This window comes from Scaptodrosophila lebanonensis, unplaced genomic scaffold (genome assembly GCF_003285725.1).
Source record: "Scaptodrosophila lebanonensis strain 11010-0011.00,11010-0021.00 unplaced genomic scaffold, SlebRS2 tig00001412-arrow-pilon, whole genome shotgun sequence".
In the NCBI taxonomy this organism is placed as follows: Eukaryota; Metazoa; Arthropoda; class Insecta; order Diptera; family Drosophilidae; genus Scaptodrosophila; species Scaptodrosophila lebanonensis.
The window spans coordinates 2,411,021-2,434,689 of record NW_022060739.1 but is presented as its reverse complement, the minus strand read 5'-3'; the positions used below and the strand labels follow the sequence as shown (position 1 = coordinate 2,434,689).

Genomic DNA, 23,669 nt, shown 5'->3' with positions numbered 1-23,669 from the left:
TTTTGTTCCTATAAGTTAACAATAAACAAAGTTTGTTCTTCAATAATTTAACTATTTTAATCCGATTAATTTTAATTCAAACTCTTTTCTCAATAATCCGACTCTTATAGACCAACCAACAACCTGATTTTTTTCCTAAGAATCAACAATAAGCAATGTTTGGAGAATAGCCTTCAATAATCAAACTATTTGAATCCAATAAATTTTAGTTTGCACCCTTTTCTCGATAATCAGACTCTAAAAAACCAATACCTGATTGGTGCTTTTTCCTAATAAATTGGAATAAGTAATGTCTTCAAAGAAATAAATGCCTAACTAATAAGTTTTAATAAAAATCAAGCACATACCCAACCAAATAGTTTCCCCATGCTTGATCTCTTTTGAAAATCACTTTAACAGACAAAGTTATTGCCCAAAGACTATCCAGCTACCTATACTTATTTCCCGTTGCTTTCCTGCTTTTAAAAAATTACAGGATATTTCATAAATTTAAACGCTCCGAAGAATGTCATGCTTCTTACCATCTTCCAAGGTGCGCGCATGTCGCGAATTCGAAGGTTTTCCTACGATGCTCTTGTAAAATGGCACAAGAAAAAACTCATACGTAGCGGCCTTCGCCAAACCGGGCACAGTACAGGAGCTGACTCCCTGACCCTTGTTTAGCACCGTCAACATTTTATATTCCGCCGAGTGCAACTCCCGCGCATACATGTAGAAGCCCTCGATGTACTGCCCACTATCTATGTCCCAGGCCAGACGCACAGTCGTCGAGTCGCTGGCATTCGCTTCGAGCAACTCCACAATATCATTGGACTGCAGCAGAGTCTCGACATCGCTGAGCAGAAGCTGTGATGTGGCCGATGATTCGCTTCCATCACGAACGCCGATCAGCTTGCCAGCTGTAATGGGTTCGGAGATGGGAGAGGGTGGCGAGAATCCTAAGGCGTTCTCGGCGCGTACAATAAACATATAGGCGGCGCCATTCGTCAGACTATCGACCGTAAAAATCGGCTCACTCAGACGCGATGCAATGGGTATCCAAGTCTTGCTGCTATTCGTGGAATACATTTCAACGCTGTAGCCGAGAAGTGGCGAGGCGCCCGCCTTATCGCTGGTAGGCCAGACAATGGTGAGCGCCGATGCTGTCGCATTCAGGATCTTCGGTTGGCCCGGCGCTGTGGGACATTTATTTTGCTCCGGGGCCCGATAGAACTTAATATTCGGATTGGTGGGCAGTTCAATGCGTAGGAAACCACTCCATGTGGACTTGCCGGTGCGACTGCTGGCCACACAAGTGTACAGACCCTGATCATCCTGACGATCCAGGTCCGATATAATCAAATCACCAGCCGCCGTAATATTCACCTTGCCATTGGGATGCACGGGTATGCCATCGCGATACCAGGATATCGTGGGATTTGGCAAACCAATAGCCTTGCATTGCAAAGTGGCGAGTGATTTCATGGGCAGTGTTTGATTGACGGGTCCTGCTATAATAATCGGTGGCGGGCGATCCTCCTGCGAGTCCAGAGTCAGCTGCACTCTAGACGTTATGCTGGCCACCTCGTTCATGGCATTGCACACTATTACCAAATCCTTATCGGTGCGCTGGAATTGCGTCAGCGTCAATATAGAATGACCCTCCTCTGTGTTTAGACTGTGAAATCGATCCAGCGGTGGCGCACCCGGAAATATCAGTGTACTATTGTTCTTGATAGTCCAGAAAATGGTGGGCTTGGGGTTGCCACTGGCGCGGCACTCGAATGAAGTGTCGGCGCCGAGCTCAACGGATTTGCTGGTGGGTCGTTGTACGAATTTCGGGGGCGCTACAGTGTGCGGTTTTTGGAGGTGGTGGAATAAGGCAGTATACTAATTAGCTAACTGTGCGCTAAACTAAGTAGCTAAACTAAGCGCGCGAGGAGCGTACACTTACCATAGACTGTGAGAGTGCCCATGGCGGTAATGGCGCCCACAACATTATCCGCTTCGCAACTGTACTCGCCCTCATCGGCAATGGTTACACGCTCCAGACGCAGACTGCGATCCTCCAGGACGCTGACGCGATCTTTATATTGAAAGGAATATTATATGGAAAGGAATAGAATATAGTTGGATATTTTGAGAAACTAAAATAATGCATATAGTCTTCAATGCTCGGATTTGTTTCATACTTCGGAGCATTTCTTTAAAGGATTATCTATCTAACCATTTGACTTTCATTTTTATTTATATTTCAACAACGGTGTTTTTATGCGGCATAATTTCCTTTCGCATGATTTCTATCTGGTATTTATTGTCTTAATGGAGTGTCTTGTGTTATAATAAAGATTAGAAAACTATAGGGACTGTAATCATTATGTGATATTATATAAATTAAACAAGAAAGGAATGCTAAAGTCGAGCAGGCTCAACTCTTAAATACCCTGTACCACCCCACAAAAAAGTAATTAAATTAATTAATTAATTAAATTTAATTAATTAACTAAATTAATTTAATTAATTAACTAAATTAAATATAAAATATTCCATGCATGCATACATACATTTACATTTACATCAGAATCGTGCCTTATGCGTGTTTGTGTACTTGTACATATGTATGTATGTGTGCATTGGGCCTGGTTATATGGCTATAACTTTCTTTCCGATCATTCTATCATAATGAGACTTGGTATACGGTTATATAATAACTAACCTAATGTGACTACCAAATTTTAGTTCAAAATTCCAAGAATTACGGAAGTTATAGAAAATCGTTAATAGGGGGGGAGTGGGGGGGTGGATCAGAAAAAATGAACAAACTCGTCCTTTCTCGGTCTCAGGAGAATCTGTATACCAAGTTTGGTTATTCTAGCTCTTATACTTTCGGAGATCCTTGCGTTCATACAGACAGACAGACGGACAGACGGACAGACGGACAGACAGACGGACAGACGGACAGACGGACATGGCTATATCGACTCGGCTTGTCATGCTGATCAAGAATATATATACTTTGTGGGGTCTACCAAGCCTCCTTCTGTGTGTTCCATGTGCACTCGCACAAAACTAATATACCCTTGTACCCTTTTGGGTACAGGGTATAAAAATACTGGTTATTTTGTAATTTTATTTATTCGCTCACAATATAATGATTAATTTTGAGTTTAACTTTACAGCTTAATAAATAATCATTTTTATAAGCAAATAAATAAAACTCATAAAATAATGATTCAATTTTATTTTAAATTTAATTTTTTTGATCAAAATATAAAACTCAAGTTGTAATTGTCCCTGTATTTTTCATAGGGAATAAGGACAAACTATATATACATATATCCTTAAATAGCCAGGACCAACCCCCAACCGTTTTGGGCTACAAAAAAACCTTAAAAAATATGTGCAGGCAAACTTACAGCTTGTTTTTGATTTTGAAAAAATAAAACTAAAAGAATAGTCATTATTTTATGGGTTTTATTTTTTACTCAAAAATAATGATTATTAGTTAAGTTGTAAAGTAAAACTGAAAGTTAATCATTAAATTTTGAGAGAATGAGTACAAATCGAAATGTCTAACTTGAGGTGAAAAGGAATAGATAAATAAATAAATAAAAATAATAATAATAATAAATAAATAAAAGGAATCTGGTAAATTTCTCACTTTCTCAAAGTGACTATAGGTGAATGATTTTTTCGTTAAAAAGAAAAACAAAATAATCATTATTTGCTGTCCCTGGGAAACTTATTTTAAATAGTATTTCTTAGAGTTCCTTTGTGAACAGATAAGATATTTGCAAATTTAATAGAAATACAAGTCCATTATATTCTAATACTTTCGAAGAACTAATCCTACGTAGTGGTGATCTATCATTATATTTATTATTCAAGTCTTCTATCACCATCCTTTTTTTTTTGTCAATTTTCTCTTGAGGATGTTTGTGATGCAAACGTGTTTAGACTGACTCTGAAATCGTGTAACATGCTTGTGAGTTATTTTGTATCCACTTACCTAGCGGCATATTGCCACCCGAGGCAGTGCGTAACCACAGCACATCCGGCATAGGATCTCCGCCCACACGGCAGGGAAACGTTACGGAGGCTCCTTCGAGCACTGTTTGATCATGGGGGCCGCGTATGATGTAGGGCTTGACTGCAAATTCGAAGCGACAAAGGCCATAATAAACGGTTAGCGGCTTTTATCTGCCGAGCCCACCAAAAACCCTAGTCACATTCCGGCAAATTGAACATGACACATTGATTTGAGGTGAGCAGCAACAGCAACAGCAGCAGCACTGTTAGGAGCTAGAGCTAGAGTAGACTTACCGTGTACTTTGAGCGTGGCTAGCGAGGACTCACGCACACCAACTGGATTCTTGGCTATGCACTGGTATTGACCCTCGTCACTCTGACGTGCATCCTGTATGGCCAAATTGCCGCCATCAACGATGCGTATACGCTTCGAGCCCTCCAAATCCAATTTCTGGCCACCCTTCTTCCATGTCACCGTCGGCTCCGGAATGCCACGTGGTGCCGCGCACTCCAACAGTGCCGTCTCCCCCTGAGCAATGCGTGTGTTCTGTGGCTCCAGGCGGAACTCATCGCGCAGCACTGCACAACAAAAAATACACACATACATTAATAGAAGAAAGGGGGAAGGAGAATCATGTAGGAGTACGAGTAAGTATGTGTGTGTGTGTGTGTGTGTGGATGGGAAATGCGTGTGCAGGAATTGCCTCTGACCGACCATCAGGCTGATGGTGGTGGCTATAAATTATCTCGGTTTTGCATGATAAATGCCTGTCCTGCCTTAACCTGTTCCAGTGTGTGCCCACGTGTGTGCATGGGTATGCGTAGAAGTGTGCGAGTGTGTGAGTGTGCGGGTGCGGGTGTGCGGGTGTTTTGCGGTCTGACAGCAAAGATAAATTGTTGGTAAATGGGCATAAATGTGATTTTTATACCATCACATACATACGCACGTTTTTTGAGGCTATGTGTGTGGCTTATTTAATAAAAAAAAGAAGAAAATTCGAGCCATTTCCTAGCAGCTTTTTAGTTAATTTGATTCCATTTGATTGTTGCCTTAAATTGCGTTGGGAATCCACATATGGTGAGGTCGAAATTTGATTTACTTGCCGGCTGAATCGCATGAAAGTACTCCAGTTAGTGAGACGAATTTCATAAATTAAGGTTGTTGATTCGTATGAGATTACAAAATAATTTGAATAATGCTTCGAAAACATTTTAAGTAAATGCGATCTTCCTAACCTTCTCATTTATAATGAGAAGCCAAGTCTGGGCTTTTTCGTATGTTACAGCCATTTTGCTTTTGCGGGTTCGAGCTTATTTTATATGTGCTTCTATAATTATTGCTATACCAACAGGAATTTAAATTTTTAGTTGATTAGCTATTTTACAACGTACACAGCTATCATACTCATCAGCAATTTTATGAGCTTTATGATTTGTATGTTTATTCACTGTAGAACGATTAAGTGGAGTCCTATTAGAAAATTTATCACTTGATATTATTCTTCATGATACACCTAACGTAGTAGCTCATTTGTATTATGTTTTATCAATAGGAGCCGGATTTGCTATTACAGCTGGATTTATTTATTGATCCCTTTATTATCATTAAATTTAAAATCACTAAAAAGCCAGTTTTTTATTACCTTAATTTCTCCATTTCTCGAACCGAGACTATTTGAGCTAAAGCCACAAAACTCTTTTTGTGTGAACTCATTAAACTTTGAGGCACTTATAGTATAGCATGTAGGTTCCGAGTACAAATATTTGGTATATCATCTTAAAATATACTGTATGTTAAAATATATTTGTGTGTTTCGAAAGTTATCTTAGCTACTGGAAGTGTGTGAGTCTTAGGCAGTATTTCAAGTTTTTTAAAAAGTGACAACATTTATGAAAATGGTTTTAAAGTACTTCAGAAAGCATTTGATTTATAATTGTAAATTTGAAATGTTGATAACTAGGCCACATATATTGTCACTTATAAGCTATTTAATGGGCTATTGAATATTTTTTAAATATAAGAGCTATCAGGACTTAAACGCATTCTAAAATCTGTTTTAAAATCGATTTTGAAGTGGTTCAACGCTGTCTCGGAAGCTATAGAGCCATAGAAGCATTTAACAAGTCCTGTGAATTGTGGTAAGAATGTAAAATGTTTAAAAAATGCTGTTCACTTTTTAGCTGCTTAAGAAATGTATGCTATATATATGTTGTAAAGAATTGGATTTAGTCCGGTTACTCAAAAACTAGCCGTTTAAACGGAGTAAGCAGCAGAAGAAGACAGCAGTCGTCCTTCAAAGCAGAACTTCGTCACAAGGCAGTCGTCTTTCCGATGTCCCCTTATAGAATTCAATATAAATCAAACTATTATATACTAAAAAATATATGTATGTTCAAAATAGAATTTTATGAAGTAAGAGCCGATCTATTATTTCTCATTTCTATTATTTACATCCATAGTTAAAAAACAGAGCCAGCTAAATAGAACAAGATTATTTTTTATGTTTTCCACAAAGGTAACTTGCTATTTTAGGTCCACCCAATAGCCCTTACTACTAAATTCTCGCATGGTCTGCTTTATATCCATTTCAAAGCATTAGTTTTTCCGTTGATTTTATAGCATTCTTGCCCCAGAAGTTCTCTTTGCATATTAAATCACGTCTTTATCAGCATTTCACTTTGCCAAGCGCGGATTTAGAGCTCAGCAAAATATATATATATATATCTGTGTAGTATGTAAGTAAGTCGACATTTATATTTTGTTCAGCATTCGCATTTTTCCAACGTGCTTTTCTTTTCTTGTCCCTCCTTTTTTTGTCGTTGCGGTCAAATGCAAACCTATAATTTGCGCACCTGTAGAAAAAGTGCAACTGACGTGTCTGCTTTTACTCCAATTTTTCTCAACTATAAATCTTCTAGATGAGTAGGTATGTATATGTATTTGTGTGTGTGAGTAAGACACACACTCACGAATCGCGACCATAATAAATCAAGCAACTTTTGAGGCACTTGAAAAGCAGCATCTACCAAAGAAAAATAATAAAAGGAACCTTTGTGCAGTGCAAGTATAAAAAGACTATGGAAGGGCAGTTCCGAACTAAAGTGAAAGCTGCTTTTACGTAAATTAAATTTCTCTCTTTTTAATCTACAAAGTGAATAAGCATTTTCTTTTATTTGTGCGGAATTCCCCTCTTTAGAAGGTTTAGTTCTTGCACTGACCATCCAAATGCTATGCAAATATGCAAAAAAAAAGCAAAAAAGAAACCGTGACTTTTATTAAATTTAAAGCGAAGCTCATAAATCAACATAAATCAAATTTCAACGCATGTTGAAAGTGAATTTTGCACACGGCTGGGGAGTGAGGGGGAACAGAAATCAAAACGAACGTGGCCACATTAAAGGGCAAGGCAGAGCAGAGCGGGCCAAAAAGTTTTAATGCGCTGAAAATAGCTACAACTTCCGCCTCCGCCACGCCTCCAGCGCGCCCACACACAGCGAAGGCAAACAAGCAGCTACCAGCCACCAGCCAGGAGCAAGGAGCAAATAATGTTGGCGTTGGCACACAGCAGGAAACACGCCAACCATCAATAAATTAATCAAAGTCATAATCAGTGTCAGGTTCAGTGGCATTGGCAAAAGTTCTTGCCGTGTTTTTGTTGCTGTTTCTATAGGCCGGCCCAGTTCAGTCCAGTACGAAGCCTCATGGCCCAGCCCAGCCCAGTGCAGACAGGAAGGCAGGTCCTGAACCAGTCGAGCGGAAAAGCGCGCGTTGAAAAGGTGCAAAACGCTCTTGGGTGGATAAGAGCGAGTTGGCTACTTTAATGAGCAAATAAATGAGTGTTGATATGTATATATATATATGTGTATAGTATAAAGCCATGTTGGTCAGGTGGGCAGATTTATGAGCAAGCCGGCCGATAAATGGGTCAACAAACATAAGCAGACACAAGCACACGCTACACAAGCTTAAGCATGCCTGCACTGAGAAAAATGGAACCTCATTTATAATTACACTCGAAATGTTTATTGCTGGAAACGACGAAATACTTATTTTAAGTGCAATCTTTTTTTGTTATTGTTGTGTTACTTAGCTGTAACTATTTAGTTTAGGATAGGCCGGACTTAGTCAGTAAGACTTTCTTTAACAAAAAATGCATTTATGAAAAGTACTATCAAGGAGGGGAGCAAAAAAAAAATAAACTTTTGATTAAATAATGCACGTTAAAATAATAAATTTTGCATATGGCCACCAGAAAAATTTCAAAAATTCCAAGTGAGTTCCATTTTAAGGCGGAATAAATGTCTGGTTGACTTCATATTCCGAAATATTTTTCTAAAAATTAAGGGGAATCTTTCTTTCTTGCTTATAAAAGGGGCTCCTTAAGTAATAAGTATTTATAAATTTTTGCTGAAATATTTTTGCAGTGCTATTTAAGATGATCACAATGGTGCAAGTTATTTGTAAACTTTTGAGCCAATTCAAGGGTATTTTTCAAAGAGATATATATTATCCTTTTATTATACAATAGAGTTGCTGTTTTCTTTTAATTTAAGTTGATGAAAAGTGCTTCGATCGAATTAATTTATTTTCAAGTTTCTGCTATCTTGTTTATTGTTATATATTTGTACGTCCTTTAGCCAATGGGTATATGCCTAAGCTTAGATGCTCGGGTATTCTACCTATGTATATATCAGCAAACTGATATAGCCACCTACATCTTTCAGGTAATCTTTGTAATTATCCATTCATAAGAACATCGAGAGCTTATAAATCCTAACAAATAGGTCGATCGAACTGGCCATGTAGGCATTATTTTATAAAGAACAATCGATGCAAACACTATTTCTATTAACAAAAGCTATCATTACCAAGTTTGGTCCTTCAGAATGTAACTCTAAAGTTTCATCTAAGTTGGTGCACTACATATATAGCTGTTATAGCAAGAATCGGTGGAAAAAAAATCAGAGAACAAAATGAGAAATTTCTATATTATTATTGAAACATTTATTTTTGTTTCTATCACTTTTTCTTAAACATTCTCTACTACTATTAATGCTGTTAGAACACTCCTTTGTTTAATTTGAATGAATAGGTGATTTCAAATATTTGAAATTCAAATCCATTTCAGAAATATGATTTTTAATGCTAGCAATTCTAAAACTAACAACTAAAATAGCGATCAGTGCATATAATTGTGGTTTTTGTGGGCTCGAACGCAATTATGTTTTGTGATCTCAATATTTGAACAGCAGGGACATTAACTATACGAGTAAAAACAACAAGAGCGACAACAACAACAACAACAACAACAGCTAGGGTAAATATGCAACTTATGTTTATTATTGACAGGCCACAAAGTGAACAACAAGGCAACAAGCGCCAAGGCTCAAACGTCCTCCACTTTATTGCCTAACCCAATCAACACGACTGCCTTTGCCTGCCAAGCCATGCACGCTACGACAGAGCTCCCCATGTTGGCTCCTCCTGCCACATCTATGGAGAGTTTCCAGCCCGACCGCAATAACGACGTTTTAACCAAGCAAACAAATTTGACGTGCTTTTCGTGATTTACATGCAAATATTGAAAAATATTCCCCAAGGAGACCGCAAAAAGCAAACCAAACAGGCAGGAACGGAGCACAAAAAAAATATAGAAAGCATATACGAGCCAAAGAAAACGGGACAGGCAGAACTGACGGTTGGAGTTTTCGGGCCAGCAATATCGATTTTCATGTGGGTAGAGCAAAAAGTGTAGGAGAAATGGAAAGGCAAAGCAAATAAAAGAAATATTAGCCAACAAAAGACAAAACGTTGATGGGGCTTGGACTCGAACTAGAAGCATGACAAACTGGGCCAACAAATGCGCTACAAAAGTACATATGCATATGTAGAGATTATCTCTGATAAATAAATATTAACTGACACGCTGGGGAACTAATTTCATGAAATTAAGATCAACAGTTATGGCTGCATAAACTATTCCAGGTAAGAACGCAGAACTAATTCGTAGCATTGATATAGGATATAGGACTTTTATTGAAGCTTAAGCTAGGTAAGCCGATGGTATTCTAATGAAGTGTTTCAAGTATTTAAACAAACTATTGCTTAAGTTTTTTATAGACTGCACCCAGGAACTCATCTGTTACTGCATACTATTTAGACACATAGCCCAAAAATTCCATGAGTAGAAAGAATTTTCCTTAAAATATTTATAGCTAAGTGCTGTTCCAATTTATGTTTTAAAAAGCATCTTGAAATGAGCTCGAACATAATACAAGCTGGACTTAAATCAATCCCTCACTGACTATTGGGAACTACAGCTAAATAGCTTTTATATATAATTCGAGAACTGTTCTTGAGTCGTTTTGTATAATACATATTGTCGAATGTAGTTCCAATCTAAAAATATTGTAAATATTTCATTGCATATTAATTAGATTTAAGTGTGTCCTATAGATGTATACTATTAACAACTCTTGTATTCCCCATTAATTTTTAACTAGCTTAAGCTGCCATTTTGGTAGCAAAGATCCTTTTTAAATAAAACACCATCCTGGTATTTGGTGACTTTGTTTTCATCACCTTCTGAAATTCTTCCACAAATGATTGTGTAACCCAGGAATGCCTTCCGGATCAATAATATGTAAAAAATCCGCTGGGTTATCCATTCACCTGAATTACATGCCGGTGCTATTATAAGCTTGCTCTTTTAACAGTCCTCCATAACTGATAAGCTCTTCACATCACCTGCAACTTACACACTCACATTGATAACAAAGTGAAAAAAGTCAATCCGCAACCGAACCGCTGGAAAGGCGAAAAAAAAATAAAACGGGTTAATAGAGGCAGGCGCAACCTCTGACAAGACAAGTGGATGCGTTCATGTGGAAAACTTGTGAGCGCAGCGCACAAAAAACTTACAGTTAGTTAGTTAAGTGGGCGGGCAAATACAGACAAGCACACACCCATACACACACACACACACACATACATCCGCACACACACACACTGTTCGTCTGCATAGCAATGTGGCCGCATAGAATTCAAAGTGCGCATAATTCGCCGACTGCTGGTGGGGCCGTGCATTGAAAGCAAAAGCCACCAGCAAAAATCAACATCAATTTAGAATATTAAAAACGCACATGGGATGGGGTTGGACTTGGGATGAGTTGGGTTGCTTATTCAAAAAAGGGGCGTAGATCGAGGACAACGACTTACCCGCCACTTGCAATGTGGCATTGCGACTGCGTGCCACGCCCAATTCGTTCTTCGCCTCACACCAATAGACGCCCGCATCTGTTTCCCGGCGCGAATTTACAACCTGCAAGATACAAAGAGAGAAGAAAAAAATAAGAAATTAACGTATATGGCAACAAGGAGCACAGAAAGTCTTAAAGTTTAATTGAAATGAGCAAGCGGAGAAGGAGTTCTTTTTTGCAATTTCCCAAATTGCTACAAAACTCAATTTCAAAAATTAATGCACACAATCACTCACACACTCACACACACACCATCACACCCTCTGCAACACTTTCGTCGCCTTTTTGTCAAGTGTAGAAAATCAAGAGCATCATAAAAAGTCGGCAGAGTAGTCGACGTCCGTTTCGTTGTCTGCTCAGTGTCTGCTGTTGGTTCTGTTGTTATTGTTGCCGCTTCCTTCAAGTGCTCAAATCATAAAATGTCTCTTGTGCAACTTTATAGTTACATGCGAGTGTTGCTGCTCTCGAATGTCTTTCTGTTTGTTTACTTACTTGTTTGTTTATTTGTTTTTACTGTCTGTTTGCGCACAAAAGAATTCCCAAACATGCGCTTAAAATTAAATGTCAAAAGCGACTGTGGGTGGATGCTGCTCTCTATATCTGTATATCTCTTTATACAAGTATAGTATACTTGTCTGTGTGTATTCATCTGCGTCAAGACAAAACAGCAACAAAGTTCGCACAATTTACACAACTTAGGACTCACACACATACACACACACATACACACTCGTATAAGCGAAATTAAGTATGGCGCTAAGTGAGTATGACAAAAGGGTTCTTCAGCTGTATTATTCTTTCATTTAATCTTCAGCTTGTTTGTGTCAGAGCTTATGTGCACATGTATTTGTACTTCTAGCATGTGTGTGTGTGTGTGTATGTGTTTATTGTGCCTCAAGCGCGCTTTATAAAATAAATACAGGCATACATTTATAAAGACATAAGTAAGTAGGTATGCTTGCGGCTATACAAGTTTTATCTGCTGTGTATATGTTTCTAAGGCTGTCAGATCAAAGCAAACCTCCGTTTATTTCATGACTATTTCCATGTATTCGGTATTCATCAATTCTACAAACAACAATAGTAGTGGAATAGAAACAACCTTTGGCAACCTGCTGCTTCCTTACTTAAGAAATTCGCTCGCCAGTTTAGTCGTAATCGTGTGATTGGATAAAGAAGACGCGTTTTATTAATGATAACAATATTCACAGCCTATATTAGACTCTACTTAAGCAGCTCCGCATATACTTATAGCACTATTTTATGTCTTAACTTATATTGACATTCAAAAATTCAACTATTTTGCAAACAACTTATATATAAATTCTTATGCAACATACTATTGACGAGGATCGTTCAAGGCGCAAAGGTACTGAGGTCACCAGAATTCAAAACTTTCTTTTATGAGCTGCAATGTTATGCTTAAGCTAATGTGACACTCCATAAATCGCTCAATAATTTAAACTTCTTCACTATGTGCTTTTCAATTGAAGTCAAAACTATAATCATAAGCATGAGCAACCTATTTCAAACAATACAAACCATTTAAAGTTTCTCCGAACTCTATTGAATGCTATTATCTGGTAATTTAGGATAACAATCAGCAAACCTGCCCAGCTCTACTCATCCCCCTCCGAGAACAAAAGTGCCGTAATTCTGACCCATTAACCAGTAGCATGGTACAATGAGGAACAACCTTCGATATTGCGCATACGCCACTTGGTACAAAGGCAACAAAGCTCATTGACAGGAAAGGAATAATGACAGAAACCAAAAAGCTAAGCTCATTACCAACTGGGATGCTATTTAAATTGAAATGAAATGAAAAGCGCTGTCGTGAAAATCCTTTCTAATGAAAAGCGTTGCAATGGCAACGGGCACAGAAATGGCAAGAAAAAGTCTTTATATTATGCCTTAGGACAGCTCAACATAAATAGCTCGCCCGCTGGCTTTAAACTGAACAATGCACTGGCAAAGCTGTATATATAAAATTAATTTTGTCTTCTAGGTAGTAGCAGCAACAACAGCAACAACAATGAGCTGCGGCACGTAAGCAACAACAGCAAATATGAAAAAATAAATAAAATAAAATAAAAAGTAAACGCGGAAAGTCACATAAATTTATTTATGGCTTTAATGACTTGAGCCAGCGAATTGTTGCGAATTGCGAGCGCTAAAGTATTTGTTTGTGTTGCTGTTGTTGTTGTTGCTGCTGCTGCTGCTGCTGGTTCGTGCTGCTGACAAATATTGAAACTGATTTGACAACAACAACTGCGCCGTGTGCTACGTGCAATGCCGACGTCGGCAGCGTCTTAACTTTGTAAAGCAGCAGCGACAGAGTGACAGTAAGACAGAGAGTGAGTGAGAGAATGTGCGGAGAGAATTGTAGACTGAGTGGGCACATACAAATGCTATAAAATATATTGACTGTCTCTTTGCGTTGTTGTGCGTGTGTTTGTGTCTCGCGAGCCGTGTCTGTGTAGTCGGGCGTTGAAAACACGCTTCCGTTTTAATTTAAAATACCCATAAATTTTCAACATTTCATTTGGGAGCCATTTCGTTTTCATGTTGTTACATTTTGTAATTGTGTGTGCGTGTATTGGCTGTTGTTGATTCTTATTGTGTTTGTGTGTGTGAGTGAGGGAGCAACGCGTGTTGCGTGAAAAAGGCGGCAAGCTTGTGGGCCCCCTCTTTGTTTTAGAGTGTTTTATAATATGCGCGTAAATTTAAAGTTACGCATTTAAAATACGGCGTGTAAATGTTTTTAATTGGGCTGGAAAAAGCTCATCGAACTACCCGAATAATGGCAAACGTAAAAGGTCTGAGCTTAAAGCCGGATTAGTGCAACAGGCGGCGGGTATAATTAAATAAATCTTTACTATTTCGTTTACTAATTCCATGTTATTTGTGATTCCTTAGTTGCCGTATTAAACATTAATTTATAAAATGCACGAAACTTATGCGGATCCAAAGGAGTTGAACCTAATGAATTGATCTTTGACGTACTAATTAATGTTTGATATGTGATTATGATTTAAAACCGTACTCTGTTTCTATCACATTTTTTATGATTTAAAATAAATATTAAATTGTGCAATGCATTACGAACATTTCAATAAACTGCTATATAATATAATATTGCAACACTTCTCTAATACATACGTGTATTTTACTTTAAAAACTTTAAATTCAATTCCTTGCATAGAACTTTGAATGGCAAACTCACTCATTAGAACATTCAACTTTGGCAGCAAGTTGTTCAACTTGCCACCAAACCAATATCAAGCCACTCCTCGACTTTATATACTTGACATAACACGTGCTTGTTACACCTAACCATTAAAACCCGCCCCGGTGCCTCCTGCACCCTGCACCCCACTCTCATAAAGTTAATAGCTTCCAAGCTGCAAAATGGCACTCAGTCATACGGCAAAACATTACGCATACGCACTGTGCGTCATTACTTAGCATACTGCTGTTGCAACTTTTTTATGAAGCTGCGAATGTGTCAAGCGTTTGAAAACTCATTAAAACGAAAGAACGAGTGTTCCTGAATCCATATATATAGTAAGTGTGTGTGTGTGTGTGAATAAAGTTACGACTGCTTCAAGTAAGGCGTTAACTTTATGCCTCGACACTTAAAAATCATGTGTGCATTTGAAATGTTTTTTGTTTTGTTTTGCAAATTTAATTAATACACAGCTGGCAATAAAGTATCAACAAGGATGATATAAGCAATCAGCTTGTCACTTTGATTTATTTGCCTTTCTCACACGTACATACACACACTCACGCACATGGAATTTCTTTTTATTGCCATTTGAAAGTTGCCACCAAATGGTTGCCCAATGCGCCCATTTCTTGCTCCCAACTGAACACCATTTGGCCACACTATCGTCAATTGGTGGCAGCGGCAACGGCAATGGCAACGTCAGCCATTTAAATAAACATTTAGACGATTTTGCGAATGTTAAGCGTGGAACGAACGCATTACATTCAAACACTTCAGCGCAGACAGATGTACAAATATACATACAAATGAAGAGGCAGAGACTGAGGCTGTGGCTGGGGCTGAGGCTGAGAGGCGGAAGAAAACACACTCGCTAACTCCGCACATGCCACATGACTCTGAAACTTCAGTCAAGGACGTTGCCTCAACTGATGCCGATGCTGACGCAGCTACCGTTGCCGATGCCGCTGCTTCTGCTTCTGATGTGCGGAAGCCAAACCAAAGTGGCAGACACAACTATACTCGAGTATATAGTAGTTGGTACAAATCATGTGTCCATACACATACATGCATGACTGTACATGGTTTAGTACTCGGCTACAGTAAGTACTCAAAAGTAATGGATTCAATTAAAGTGGAATAGAACTTGTATTTCACATTTGGATTGGTTTATACACTAAATTGCCATGTTTTTATAAATTTTAATAAACTCGGTTTTAATGTGATCGAAATCGCTGAAAATCAATATATGTATATTATTAATATAATATGCAAATAATTGTCCTCATTTCAAAATCCTCGATCATAGGTTTTGCGCTTAGTTGCTAAAATTTAATAAATAGAATAACTAAATTATTCTTAACTCCAGATTTTTTTTTATTATCTCACGCTCTACTCTAAAATTTAAATACATGCGCAACTAATGCATGTACAATAACTTAAACATGCCAACAATAACAACAAATAACTGAATTAACCCAGATTCAATAAAAATATTCCAACAAACTAAATGCGCAAGCAAACCTACTAATTTTCTCTAATCAGGTAATGTTCAAAAGCAGTTAACATAAGGATTGAAAAATAATAAGTAGCTGGAGTTTGTAAATTTTTGATATTTCCAATATTAAGAAGGAAAATATTACATAAAATCTACAGATTTACCGAATATGTCAACATTCCATTAAATAATTGACTTCCTTTGGGAATTGTTTCGCAACCGCATAATATTTTTAAGTGAAGATTACAATTGATTTATTTATTTTTAAACAATTTTATATATTCTAAAAATAATAAAATGTATTTTTGGGGCAAAAGACAAATTATAACTGAGCCTGCTTATGCTAACAGTATCTTTATTGAGACTTTTAAATGTGTTAATAATCTGAAATAGTTTTCTATTCAAAAATCTTATTGATAATTCACCGAGTTGCTTCTCTTTACAGTAAGCAATGAAAATAAGCAACATTTACTTTAAATATGAGTTTATAATTTAACAATAGGTAGATGATTGCAGAGGAGCTCTAAAGAATAGTGAGATACGTAAAAAAAAGCTTAAAAGTTTAATAAGGAAAAAAAATTCTTACATTTTTTTTAGCTAAAAGAATTTCCTATAAATCAAGTCTTTGTAAACAGCTACGATCAGGTAGGCGAACAATTTGGCATGTAAAATATCTTCCTGTTAAGATTTGTTAATCAAAAGCAACAAAGATTATTTACAGATTATCGAATGCCAGAAATATGTTTTGCAAATTCTATATATGAACTGTGTAATTGGACCAATTTGTTTGTCCAGATCATCTGCTTGGTAGATAGCTATGTATCAAAGATATGTCACAACGTTTTAGTCTGACTTTAGAGCATATACTGTACCCATATAGTATGTATGTCGACATGTGCGTACACGTAATTCGCTTTGGCCGAACAGAGGCAGCAACAACTTGTGCCTGGCATAACATTTGCCTGCGCGTCTCCCCGATACCGCTTTCTTCTTCGCCCACCACTAGCCTGTTACATTTTTCCTGCAGTTACGTAAATTATTGTCTCGCTCCCTATCTCATTCCCACAGCTACGTCACTTTTCACTTCACTTCAGCTCGGTTCAGTTTGGTTCGTTCAGTATTATTATTTTTTTTTTTTTGGTACTTTGAAGCGTGCGCTCCTTTTTCAGTTCTACTTGCTGGTTACTGGTAGTCGGACTTGTTTTCACAGAGCCACAATGTGTGCGCTTTTGTATTTTATTGCATATTCCCCATTCGCGTGTAGATATTCTTGCTTCTGCCTTCTCCCGGCCCCTCCCTTGTGTGTGTGTGTGCGCACAAGTTTGTCTATGTTGATGCTTGCGTGCCAGCTCTTAAAGCGCCTTGATAGACGCTCCACTCGAAAAAGTTTTCTTTCTTTTATGCACACTTCGCATTAAAGTTGCCATTTTTGGCGTGTTTCTCTGCTGCTTTCGCCCAAGTTTGGTTGCTTGGTTGCTTGCTGTTTCTGTGGCTGTTTGTCGAGCGCTTTTCATGAAGAAAAATTTGATAGTGTTGCATACTTTTAGGCTATCATTTCTGGGGTGCGCCATAATAATGCTTTGGGTGAAGTAGCTCGACTCAACTTGGCATTATAAGTAAGATGAATTGTTTGGCTTCCAATGGGCTAAAGCATAGAACAAAACAGGCAGAGTGTGGAGCAGAAGGAACAATGCAAAGTTGACGGCATTAGAATGGAAATTATCTGAGTAATGCAAAAGAATTGTGTGTGGGACAAACACAATGATATATGTACACAGTCGCGTTGATGTTCAAATATGTACAAATGATGAGCAGATTTTCTAAAAAGAGTGCGGATGCAGAAGAGCTGAAAAAGTCAGTATAGGAATATTTAGATATAGATAAAATAACTGAAACACAAAGGCCTTCTCACACTTCCCGCAATTGCAAAACTTATAAACACAGGGATTAATTGGAACTACTTTACCAATATATATATATATATATATATATTTATATTTTTATCACTTCCAAGCTCACGATCAGCTTAAGTAGACATTTCACGTTTGTAATTAATATTTTACAAAAAATCTCAGGATAAATCAACTATAGTAATTTAAAATACAAGTAACTTATTAAAAATTATGCAGTTTTTTTTAATCGAGCATAAAAAAAACTTTGATTTATTTAAATACTTGAATATTAATTAATGAAAAAGATAACAATGTTAGCTGTGCCAAAACCACGTTCATATCCTGCAGGCAGTGAGGAAGTTTTGATTGCCATTTGTTTAGTCATGCAATTAAATGAAAACACTAAATTCTTGGCAGAAGAAATATATATTTTAATAATGTTATTAGAAGATTTCTACGAGTTGACTTCAGATTGAAGACGTGCAGACGTGAGATGCCTTTAGGTCCAGCTCAGAATGGCCATTCAATTAAATGAAAACACTAAATTCTTTGCAGAAGAAAGATATATTTTAATAATTTTATTAGAAGATTTCTACAAGTTGACTTCAGATTGAAAACGTGATGACGTGAGATCCCTTTAGCTCCAGCTTAGAATGGCATAAAGCAAATAGTCTTGCTAAAACTTCTACACTTTCGGTTTAACAATAGGCTTTACAGCTATAAAGTTGAACCTGCAGCATCATAAAAGGAACACCCAACCACAATCCATTACGTTCTTTTGAGCTTACGCTGCCGTTTCGCACACACTCACCCACACACACATACACATAAATGAAGTGCATTAGTTTACCTAGGCCAGATATTATGTGGCCATAACCAAAAAGTTTTCACGCTACACAGACACAAAATGCCACAACGTTAAGCCTGAAATATTTATGTGGCCACAGTCGAAATGGCAAAAATAATAGCAAGGAAAGCAGGCACAAGGACAGTGCCAACTAACGACTGCAGGCGACAACTCTGGGAAGGTGGCTCGAGCAGCCGTGGAATTAATTCATTTAAAACTCGTTACCAGGACTTTGCTGGTGCGACTGGTGCTGTTGCAGCCATCAACGAGCGCAATAGACGATGGCGGCAAAGGCGACGATGAAAAAAGAAACATTTTCAAAACGGAAGCCAAAGCCTGAGAGGACCGACAGCGACTGTGAATCCTTTTTTGCACTTAAGTGATAAACAAATACACTCACATAAACAAATACAAATGCATAAGCAAGGGTGCCCACATATATATACTATATATTAAGAAGAGACGGACATACAGACTGTCAACTATGCAGATCGAGTGTGAAAAGTGGCAAGGCAGGCGACTGAAAATGAAACCCAGACTGAGGCTCCCATCTGCATCGCATCATCAGCATAATCAACGCGCCATTGCCATTCACTTTTGCGAGTCGTAAATTGCTGAGTGCTGCTGTTCTAGTAGCAGCGATTGTTGGCTGATCATAGGGGGTATTTGTCTTGGGCGCCACTTTGAAGGGGCGCTAAAGTCGATAAGTCAGCTTAAAGAGTTACTTATCTCTAACAAGCTGGATGGGCTAATCATATTAATTGTTGATTGGCCCACCAACATACCTTACGGCATATCAAAATTGTAGGGGTGAAAATTGTAGGGGTCTGGGCTCTGGGATCTTTATCATTTTCGTGCCTTGTTTCTCAGGCTAAAGGAAATTACCTTGAAAGTTTCGAGTATTTGTAGGTAATGATGGCTGTTTAGTGTTACAAAATAGATTTGGACAGACAACTGAACCAATTTGAAATAATAAACTATGCACAAAAAACTCAAAAGTTCTGGATTTCTGAAAGAGATCCTTAATATATCAAATTCCTTACCATTATATAAAATAAATAAAAAACTGTTTCGATCTAGGGAGGGAAATCAGAGGCACTATCCCCTTTAAGCATTTACAGAGTTACTCTCTAGAAAATCTTTGAGGTAAATACTAGGCTTAATGCATTTAATAAATTTATTTTATGAATTTATTTATATATTAAACGAATCAATAGAATCTTCGAAAATGCACTATGGATCATACTGGTATATCTTTAATTAAAGCAAAATACATTTTACTTTTTGTTCATTTCAGTTCGATATAGTATTTCTGCAATATTGATATTAAAAAGTAACTTTTTGTTTCAACGTATTGCGAATGACATAAAAACCAACCAATCTCTAGATTAGATTATTTTGCTGGCACAATCTAGAATTATATAAATGGGGCGCAAAATTCAAACTTGCCCCTGGTCGAGCTTATGTTATGAGCCGTCTTTGTCTTCTACACACACTCACACATACCCTCGACACAGAAGTCGCTGTCGACCTCATCAGGCATCAGGCATCTGACTTTTGCTGCGCTGCATGCCAACTTCCGTTTGTCTTTATTTGTCTGTTTTCATCCGCTGCTGACTGCCTGTGTGTCTGTCTGTCTATCTTGTCCCAGCCGTCCGCCCATCCGTTTCGTCTTTATGTTTGTTTACCTTACGTTAATGAAGTTGTTCGCCGCCGCCGACATTGCCACCGCCAAGTAAAATTCCTGGCAAAATATTTTTTCAACAGGCGCTCCAGAAGAAAAAAAGCAATTAGTTTGTTCATCACTCAACAGATGGCGTGGCAAAATGAAAAGCATATCCCTTGCTCCACTTTATCCACCCTTTGCCTGCCCCTTCTCTCACTCATTCTCGCTCTCCGCGCTCACATTATGAATGAAAGCGCAAGGTAAAATAATAATTATGCATGCAGAAAAAAAATATCACTCCAACTGAAATAATGTAAATACTGCACTGCAATGCCGCAGGCTCATTTTCGCGTTGAGCGATGCACCGTGGTTCGAGATTGAAGTGCATCGAAACAAAGTATCTTTCCAATTAGCCGCTAGTCATCATTTTAAGCATTATCTACTCGGACATATATTGCATGGAAAATATATACAATCTGTTACGATGCTAATCCTGTTCCATAAATGCATAAATATTTTGAATATTCTCGCTTCAGAGTGAAAAGTTCATCAATTGTTCCAAAATATATCAAAATGTTTTCACATCGATAACAGGTTGATAAAAATAAATGAACACCATTTCAGTAATGACTTTAGGTCTCACTTTTCCAGGAAACACTTCTAAACTTTAAAATTATGTAAAAAAAATAAATGTAAAAGCAATTAAAAGGGTTTTTTTAATTTCATCAATTTCTTTAATAAATGAGAAAATCTTACAATCCGCATGGATTTATTTCCAACCTAATTTGTTTCGACGAATGAGGCTAATTAATTTGCCTCTGGAAATGGGAAATGCGATCAGATATACTTGTATATTCGAACATAGATAGGAACTCAAATATGTTATTACTTTAACTTAAAATCTACAAAGTGCCACAAAATTTTGATCCATGTTAAAATCTGCTACATACAATTTCGTTGCACTATTTAAGAAGATATAGCTTGAAGTATGTGTTTTAATAATGTGCTAAACTTTTTGGAATTATTAAGAATCCACTTCTTTGAAATATCTTGATAGTCTATTAAATTATTTCATATTTTATTTATTTATAAAACATATATTTTCAATGAATATAATTCCCGACTTTCGCAATCATTTAAATTTATTCTCTTTAGACTCCAACGATTATTAAATCTCAGAACAAGAAATTCTTGACACGGAAACACAATCAGTTCGACTTGTTTTTATGGAAAATGAACTCGAACCACTAACCGGTGTCTATGATACCCACACTGCTACAGCATTCTTACTTACCTTGAGAAAAAATAATCCACCCGCCGGTAAGGTTATCCTATGAGATCCCGGCAGTATCTTCAACGGCACCCCATCCTTATACCATTGAATTGTTGGCGTCGGGGAGCCCTCCGCCTTGCAATTAAGCGTTGCTGGCTCGTGTCGCGGCACCGTCGTATCTATGGGATGCTCCACTATTCGTGGCGGATGTGAACCTGAAAGTAGAAATGGATGAGCAAGAAAAACGATTTTAACAAAAATTACACAGAGTGCTGCTTGAGGTCGGCGGAGGGGTAGGCGGTGCATTGCCTTTTCCGCTGCGTCATCAGCGGTTTGTAAAATGCAGAAAAGAAAGCGGGGGATAAAAAAGAAGAAATGAAGAGTGAGCTCACTGGCAAATGAAAACAATGTTAATGCGCATTGCAGTTGACGTTGCAAATGAAGTTGCAGTTGCATTGCAATGAAATGTTGTTGCTACCGTTTCTGTTGACTGCTTGGCTGCTTGACAGTGTTTAGTGCTCAAAGGTTTAGTTTAGAATTAATTTGTTTAGATTTGCATGGACTGTCAGGGCAAAAAAGTAGTTTTTTTCCCTTCAGTTTTGTTTGCATAATGCCAGCTGGCGGAATTAATTCGCTTTGCCAGGGGTTGTGCACCTTAAATAATGGCGGTTATATATCTGGCAAGCCAGATAAGGCAACGGTTGACTAATTTTTAAATAGGAGTCATGCACGCCCACCAAAGTAGAGAACTGTTTTGCAAAAGTGTCTTGTGAAGTCTCCTCTTTAAATTGGTTCTAAAGCTATTTAATTAATTGAAGAATGTGAAAATGATTTGACAACAAAAGCAAGCATTCAACATTCTCTATATTTGTATATTAAACAGCTAATACATCAAAACTTTATATATGACCCAGGGATCATCATATGGCAATTCATCAACTCTAAATTAATCATGAGACTGACTTTAGCAGCACAATTTTGTAAAAATTCGACACTTATAAGACCTTGCTTTATTGCTATAATCATTTTCTTACGTAGGCTCTAAGATGAATTAGAATTAGTGTATCAACTCTTAAACAAAACTTGCTTGGGTGCGATGATGCAACGGGACAGCATTCTTAAATATCGCATCAGCACTTGAAGGCTCCAAAGAGGATTTAATATTCCGAACGGCTGAACCAATCTCTAAAGATTCGCTGAAGCTTTAATGTAATACTTAGTTGCAATTGACCGATAAACTAACATCTAAAATATAAAATATTCTTCTGAAACCAACTGCTAAAAAAGTGCGAACAGTCCTTGCAGCATTTTAGTATGTAAGAATCGAGGTTATAAACCTCCTTATATAACTAATGTCATTATTGTAAAGAAACCAACCAATGTTAAAAAGGTAAGCTAAAGTTTAGTCACATCGTAAACTATATCATAATTCACGAATAAAATAATCGATCTCTAGTGCTGCTCAAGTATTTCCCCACAAACTGCAGTAAAAGCAAACACTATGTTTCTTTCTCTCTTCTCATTTTCAGAGAATAAATATTTTAATTAAATTGTGCAACACAAAAAGTACTTTCAAAATATCTGAGCTATGCGGAAAGTGCATGAAATTGATCCCTTAATTTGCGCATACGAACCAAAACTACACAAAACTATGAAAAGTATTTTCCTTCACTTTTTCAGCCACTTTATCCACTGACATACATAGTCTTGTTTACTTCCTAACGTACTATATATACGAGAATACAAGTATGTATAAGTGTGTGTATTTTTAAGCTTGTTGGGGCTAACAACAAACTTTACATCGCTATGTCCGGTTAAATTTAATTATCGCCCAAGTCCATGCTGAAGTTGAAGTTACTTACCAGCCTAACATAGTTTCGCATAAATTTTGGCACAGTATCGCACAGCACAGCACATGAAAATTGCCTTAAAGTATGCTACTAAAACAATTAAGACCCGAAAAAGCTATAATTAAAACAATAACAACAACAACAAG

General features: G+C 37.4%; 1 protein-coding gene across 1 annotated transcript in view; it reads right to left on the bottom strand.

The window, feature by feature from the left end:
* The window catches only part of LOC115631598 (roundabout homolog 2), a 71,157-nt gene that overhangs the window by 11,192 nt on the left and 36,296 nt on the right, over positions 1-23,669 (bottom strand). The window contains exons 2-7 of the mRNA XM_030528398.1: positions 21,695-21,888; positions 11,228-11,330; positions 4,303-4,587; positions 3,989-4,129; positions 1,934-2,065; positions 522-1,826 (exon numbers count right to left, since the gene is read on the bottom strand). Coding sequence (XP_030384258.1) covers positions 522-1,826; positions 1,934-2,065; positions 3,989-4,129; positions 4,303-4,587; positions 11,228-11,330; positions 21,695-21,888 — 2,160 coding nt within the window. The remainder of the gene's footprint in view (positions 1-521; positions 1,827-1,933; positions 2,066-3,988; positions 4,130-4,302; positions 4,588-11,227; positions 11,331-21,694; positions 21,889-23,669) is intronic.